General features: G+C 43.3%; 1 protein-coding gene across 2 annotated transcripts; it reads right to left on the bottom strand.

The window, feature by feature from the left end:
* Nucleotides 1-1,958: 1,958 nt before the first annotated feature.
* Nucleotides 1,959-6,065, bottom strand: LOC148025233 (organic cation/carnitine transporter 4-like). Of its 2 annotated transcripts, none has more exons than XM_087695030.1 (3): nt 4,904-6,055; nt 2,819-4,258; nt 1,959-2,557 (listed from the first exon to the last, which is right to left on the bottom strand). In XM_087695030.1, exons 1-3 carry the CDS (start codon nt 5,565-5,567, stop codon nt 2,205-2,207), a joined length of 2,457 nt encoding a protein of 818 aa, XP_087551156.1. In that variant the 5' UTR covers nt 5,568-6,055; the 3' UTR covers nt 1,959-2,204. The 2 variants fall into 2 exon arrangements, 1 of the variants encoding a protein (XP_087551156.1); XR_015693441.1 differs by having other exon boundaries at nt 2,431-2,557; nt 2,716-4,258; nt 4,904-6,065.
* Between the last annotated feature and the right edge of the window lie 1,226 nt (nt 6,066-7,291).

Genomic DNA, 7,291 nt, shown 5'->3' with positions numbered 1-7,291 from the left:
TCAAAGAGGTGGTAGATGATAAGTCCATTGAGCTTGTCAAGATCCCTGTGGATATGAATCCTATAGACGTGTGTGCTAAAAGTCTCTCAGTGGAAGATGATGAGTGTAGGGTCAAATGATGTCTATTCCTCATCCTATTGCACTTTTATGTACACTTTGTACTTTGCCACTTCCTTCCTATTTTCTCTACACTCAAGCACATTTGCTTTTAAGTGCAAGATGGATGGGGGTTCAAAACTATCTATGCCTAGCTCTTGCTCCCTTCATACTTCCACTCATGCTTCTACTTGCACTCCACCTTTCAATAATTTGTGTAGATGGTAAGATGTAAAAATACGATATATTTGTGTTTCAAGCTAATTTTGTTCTCCCATTTATTAGAAAAGAAAATTAGTTAAACATGGATAGAACCCATTAGGCTTGTCTCAAACTCCAATACAATAGTAGTAACAATGGACAACCAAAGGTACATTCACTTGCCACCCAATCTAAGAACATATATAGAAATAAATATGCTTGCCTCAAAATCCACTTTTGTAATCAACCCACAAGCGTAGAAAAAACCCCTGCAATAGGCTTGCCTCAAAGTCCACATATGTAATTGTAAACACTAATAAAACTAAAGGTCCCATTTTAAATAAATTTGCAATGGCACACAAATAATATTTGCCAACAAATCAACAAGTAGACACATCTTATTTAGCTTCTCTAATATATCCATTTTTTATGGGTGTATGAGAGTGAGTATTAGTTAGGTTCAATGTAAAGCCTATTTTCTATACATCACCATTGTTATCTATTATTATTGATTAAAAGAGTGCAACCTCTTTCATCGTATGAAGATCAAGAACATAAAATAAATAGTGGAAATGCACAGAGGAATGTGTGCACGCGCGTGCATGTGCACGTGCACACGTGATTATGCAAAACTTGTTTTTTTGAACAAAAAATAGTTTTGTGCAATAGTCAAAAAAAACATCTTTTAAAGCCAATATGGAGAGAGAGAGAGAGAGAGAGAGAGAGAGAGAGAGAGAGAGAGCATTGATCATGGATGAATGACCATAGTTTAAAGAACTAAAAATAATTGTGATATTAATGGAGAACATTTTTTGGTATTTATGGAGAACGTTTTTAAAGGGATGATGCAAAAACATTCAACATTCAACTTGATGAATTTGGTATTTATGGAGAACATTTTTAAAGGGATGATACAAAAACATTCAGCATTCAACATTTTTAAAGGGATGATACAAAAGCATTCAGCATTCAACTTGATGATTTGTAGCCTTTCTTAAATTTTACAAGTTCTTTTTTAAAAAGAAATTAACAATTCTCGACACTCAACCTCCACTTTTTATGAAACATGCAATCTTCATGAAAAACATTCTTTTGAGTTGATGCAAAAACATTCAACTTGATGATTTGAAAGCTCTCTTAAATTTTGCAAGTTATGAAACAAAAAGTTCAACCTAATGATTTGAAAGCTTTCTTGAATTTTGCACAATTGACTAAAATGACTTTGAAAGCTTTCTTCAATTTTCCATGTTTAACTAAAATGACTCGATCTAATAATAAAAATACCTTCTCTAAGTACTCAATTTTCTTGAAATTTAACAATTTGCTTGAAACTAAAATGACTCAAATTTACTTGAAACTAAACCTTGTTTTTGTGTCACTAGTTATGTGACAGAGAATGGCTAGCCCTACAAAATGATTGGCACTCCAGGACCATACATTTGTTAGTAGAAAAGAATAATTTTTTGTGACCAACTATGTGCAAAAGAATAATCGGTCGTAGAGAATGATTGCCACTCTAGAGCCATACATTGGTTAGTAGAAAAGAATGATTGCCACCTTAGGGCTATTAATGTCTAAGAATCACCTTGTTACAATGTTGGAAATTCAAAAAAGTAGCCCAATACGAGTTTGTACCCTTTACTTGTCATTGAAATTCACCATGAGAAAACATAAGAACCTCATGCCACACTAAGGCTTCACATATACAAATAATATTGCCATCTTTGACAAGTGCATTGCAATTGCAACATGTCAAAAATGCCTTGCATAGACAACATGGAAAGAAAGTTTTAAAATGAGACAAAAAGAAATGAATAACTAAACTACAGCTTTTTGTCACTTATAGATGAAGAGTTCATTAGCATGCATAATATGCATCTTACATTGCATGCTTGAAATTGATTGCTTCATTGTAATGTTGGAGTGAGCTCTGCCTTTCGCATGGCTTCAAGAGTCTCGTGGAAGGGTTGGTTAAGGGTCTCTGGTAGGTTGATGGCCATCAAAGCAGACAAGATGGAAGTTATGCCAATGATGAGGAATGGCAAGGAGGAGTGGGCTTGCGAAGAAAGGGCAACCATGGGGGCAATAATAGAGCCAATGGCAGCAGCTTGGTTGGATAGCCCTAAGGCTGCGTTGCGTACTACAGTTGGGAAGAGCTCCATGGTGTATAGAAACAATAGGTTGTAGATACCTGCAATGGCAAACAAGCCCATGAGCCCGGCTGCCATCTCCACATTGCCCCCCTTTGCTCTAATGTCACCTACACCAACAACAATAAAAGGGGAGGCTTAGTGCCAAGATGAATTGTAAACGTAGTAAAAAAATTTGAGATTTTCAAAGGAAACGCTTTTAATTGAAAAAATCTGGCTTAATTTAGTCAAATAATGATTGGACCCTACAAAGTCTAGGAAGATTTACAAATAATCATAACTAAGTTAGCCTAGCCAACGTTGGCGACCCAGCCGGCCGCTAACTACGCTTCGAGCAGTCGGCATCATTGCGGAGCTTTGAAAACACTAACCTCCACCCTCCTTATGAGGATGAGGATGATGCGCCAACTCCCAAGACGCGATACCCCCTGCGAGGGCACTCGCCCCGCTCACCAAGAGCGCCACTATGAGGGTGGTCCTCCGGCCCATCCTGTTGAGTAGCAAGGCCGCCACTAAGTACCCCGGCAGCTCCGCCACTGCATTTAACGCCACCGTCAAGTACACGTTGGTCCCCAAGTTGCCCACATTCAGGTTCACAGAGTAGTAGCCCAAGGCGCAGGAGAACCATACGCACACCAGTATCACCATCCGCGTGCGCGTGTCCCGCCCCTTGAACACATCCACAAGGGTCCCTGTAGCTGCCTTTTTGTCCTCGGCGCCAAGGCTATTAACGTCTAAACCTCGGTGGCCGATCAGACGATGATCGGCAGTGGCAGTTTTATCATTAGGTCCGACAGGCTGATTACTCATTAAAGTCAGACCTATCAGTTCTACACCTGGATCATTTCCGTTTGATGACGCAGATAATAATTGCTTGCCACAATACTTATCCCTGGTGTGTGGCTGTGGTTGCATGGCCAGCCTCGGGTTGCAGTTGCCTATATAATTTCTATTGACAGCGCTTATGGCAGACGGTGCAGGCGGAGCAGCAACAGCTGCTGCTTCAGAATTGAGGCGCTGATCACAATTACTGGCCTGCACAAGCTGCTGCTCAATATCGTGTAGATTGTGATTGATAGGATCGACTTCATTGTCGGGCCAAGGCGGATAGCATGCGGGGATTGAATTGGAGTTAACTGTAGCTGCTGCCGCTGCACTAGAGTTGATAATACAGTACTGGTCATGGCATGGACGAGTATGCAATACATCCTTTATGGACGAAGTTGCGTTAATTAGAAAGGGGCCGTCAGGTGGTGGTGTGGCAGCATGATGCAGCTGAGGATGCAATTCTACGTCAGGGGTGGAGGCCGAGACGAGTGTGACGTGGTCAGGGACTGCAAGGGCGCCGTTGCCGTTGCGGTAGGCGATGGATTTGAGGACACGGAGGGCATCGTGGGCACGGCCGCGGACGAGGTACCAGCGGGGCGACTCTGCCAGGAAAGGCAGGATAGCGAGGCAGTAGACGAGGGTGGGGGCCGAGGTGAGGACATAGAGGACCCGCCAATTGGTGCGGGCTGCACGGAGGGAGGCGAGGGCGGAGAGGAGGAGCATGCCCAGGGGGAAGAAGTAAAGGGAGCACATGGCGGCGGCAGTGCGGCGGGAGGGGCCGATGGCCTCCGTGGCCAGCACAAAGGAGGTGAGGCCCAACCCGCCGCTGGTCACTCCCGTGGCCGCCCTGCCCAGCATGTACAGCGCGTAGCCCGGCGATGCCGCCGTCAGCATCCCGCTCAGCACCGCCCCCAAGCACGCCACAGCCAGCGCCCCCTTCCTCCCCAGCCTCGAGTCTGACAGGCTCCCAAACGCCCCCGCCCCTGGCAACAGCGGCAGCCAACCACACCACAATTCAAACGACTTTTAACCCTGAAATTTTTATTCCAGAAAATGGCTAATCAAATACATTTAATGTTATACCGAGACACCGCATTCTTACCTGACGTAACGACCTGCGGTAACTTGCATTTTTTCACTGACATTCACAAGGACACATGTCAAACATTTGGATGTCTGAGCTGGTGTAGTTATAGATAGCCATCTATTAGACATGGCAAGTTGATGGACGTGTAAACATTTGGATGTTCGAGCTGGTGTAGTTATTTGTATAGGTAGCAATCCATTAGACATGGCAAGTTGCTGGACGTCTAAGCAATATACTAATCTAATTAAATGAAGACTTGATAGGTAGCAATCTATTAGACATGGCAAGTTGCTGGACGTCTAAGCAATATACTAATCTAATTAAATGAAGACCTGATAGGCAAATGAACTCGACGATAGGACATCGATTCCCTTAACCACAGACTTAAGTCCCTTAATAATACTCCTCTAATCTAAAGCATAATTATGGACAAAGAGGCCGGCTACCATTTTTTGTTTAATCAAGCAGAAGGTAACCAATCCATTACTATCAGCACACACTAAACTGGCGTACTGCAGCAGGTTAAACATCGGTGTTATACCTAGAAGGCATCCGATGAAGAAAGCCGACTCGGAAAGCCCTTGCTTGTAGCTATTGTCGCAGATGAGGTCCCATTCAGAGACAGTGGACTGGCTCCTGCTAACCCATTCCCACGAGCTTCTGTCCATGGAACAAATGGACGAGGCAGGGGTGCAATTATATGCAGTCGATGAACCGTTATAATTATAACCACTACTAGAATTGAAGCTGCCACCGGACTCATTGATGACATTATTAAAGTGGCTTGTCTCGTGCAGGCCGCTGATGCACCTCCATGCAGGGGTTTTGTCAGCAAAGATACTGACCAATGTGTGCAAGGCTTCAAGCGTCCACGCCAAGCTTGTCAATGTGAAATGGAGGATCTGCGCCCTCCCGAACTCGCCCACCCAATTCTGCAGCACCTCATCAATCGACATACATTGTTGCTGCTCCCTCACTCCCACCCCCTCACCATTACTATGGTCACTTCCAGACGCAGCTGCATTGGCATGATCATTACTCAAATGTTTACGATGACCCGAACTACAGCTATCACCGACGTGATTGTTATAATCGCTTCGATTGTACTGAGGCAAATCCTGATCGCTCGAATTATTGATACGAGCTGGCAGCACATGAGCTTCTTGATGATTAGTCCCTTGTATTGTGAGAGAAGGTTCAGCCATCTTTAGGAAGTTGCTAATCAAGAATCTGGAAGCTGGACCCTGGAGCCTGGACTCGGCAAGGGTTCGTTGCTAAAAGCAGAAAAGAGTACAGCATTTGGCAGTTTGAATGACACAAGAGTCGAACTTTTAATGAGCTTAATGGAAGTAAATGCATCGACTCGGGCGCGTGTCGCGAGGATTTCAGGTCTGCATGATCACACGCAAGTCCAAGTCGGAGAGAGAGAGAGAGAGAGAGAGAGAGAGAGAGAGAGAGATGCAACAAGAAAGAGAACACAAAAAAAGACGAGAGAGCTCAGAGAATGCATAAGGGAGGGGAGAGAAGGTATTATGGACCAATCTCCAAAATTCACTCCTCCTTGTGAGCTCCAGCAAGTTCAGAGTACCGTCATTTTTAGAGGGTATTCCCTTGACTCTCAAACTGCTAACACACTTGTCACTATAGTCAAAATGTTCTGGCCACAAATGCTATAACTCCATAGACTTGTGCACGTAGAATTTACCTACGTGTGGCCTAGCTTTTATTTAGTATTTGGGTATAGGGTAGCTCTATCATTTTGCTTGTTGGCATGTCATGACCCCCACTTTGATTGGATTTTGGACGAATGAGGGTGACAATTATCTTCACCTATGTTATGTGACAACACTCTTGGTATCTCTTTTTTAAGACAAATCAAAGCTTCAGCCATTCTCCATTGTGCTAGAAAAGGATCATGCTTGCTTGGTGGAGAGGCAAATCACCACAATCCACCAATCAAAAAGACGCAAGCTACTCCACCATTGGTTGGAAGCACCAAAGGTCGCAACATCCCCTAGTCAAAAGTGATCTTGAATTGGTGGACAACCCTAAACTTCTTTTGGGAGGCATCTTATACTGTATACACATCCAATTGCATTGTTAATGACATGGCATGGTAGATCTTCTCCTATACAACCTCATGCTTAGAAGCCTAATGGAATTGCATAGAGCATGGACATAAAGACCCTTGTGCCTATACCTTAGCTTGGCCATGGAATATGGGATAATGTGAATTGAAATGAGATCTACTAGGTGGTTTATGTGCCCATTTACTAATGAATTGTTTTGTCTAACCATGCTAGACTTTAAAGAAATGCAAACTTCTTCTATTAGTGGTATAAGCATAGCTATGAAGTTGCGATCAACTCCATTAATACAAGAGTTTCAAGGATTATGATAAAGGGTGGAATTGCTAGATAAATTTGAAAGTGGAAGAAAAAGTAGAAAAGTTGCTTCTAATGACATGTTGGTATGTCCTACAAGCGTGTGTATTTTTTTATCATTCTACTACAAGTATGTCCTACAAGCTAGAGCAATTGAAGGCTATAAAGTTGAGAGCAATTAATGAAGCCTTAATTATCAAATCAATTGATACTAGGAATAACTATGTTTACATCTTTAGAGAGAATTTAATACATAATCATAGATACATCGACAACAATTTGCTTATCATATTAACATACTAGGCGCTCCATGCCTAGACTCGCCCTGGCGCTTCGCGCCGGGGTGGGCACGATTTTTGCGGGTGGGGGCGGGTGCTAGACGCGTGGCACCCACCCCCGCATTCTCTTTTTCTTCTTGTGGGGGAGGTGGGGGCTGCCACATGGCACTCGTCCCCCACCTCTCCTTAACTAATAGTATAGATAAAGGTTGTGGTTGTCATGAGCACCTTTTCGTTAGTGGATATTCAAGTGGTTTCTTTTATCCA

This window comes from Lygodium microphyllum, chromosome 15, assembly GCF_053477565.2.
Source record: "Lygodium microphyllum isolate KBCC chromosome 15, Lygodium_microphyllum_v1.1.10, whole genome shotgun sequence".
Taxonomy (NCBI): domain Eukaryota; kingdom Viridiplantae; phylum Streptophyta; class Polypodiopsida; order Schizaeales; family Lygodiaceae; genus Lygodium; species Lygodium microphyllum.
This window is presented reverse-complemented; position numbering and strand designations above follow the sequence as displayed.

Excerpts from the sequence above, each read along its gene's own strand:
- LOC148025233 (XM_087695030.1), bottom strand. The coding sequence starts at position 5,567 with ATGGCTGAACCTTCTCTCACAATACAAGGGACTAATCATCAAGAAGCT. Across the intron at positions 4,259-4,903 it reads CTTCATCGGATGCCTTCTAG|GGGCGGGGGCGTTTGGGAGC; the intron begins GTATAACACCGA and ends CGCTGTTGCCAG. Across the intron at positions 2,558-2,818 it reads TCCTCATAAGGAGGGTGGAG|GTGACATTAGAGCAAAGGGG; the intron begins GTTAGTGTTTTC and ends TTGTTGGTGTAG.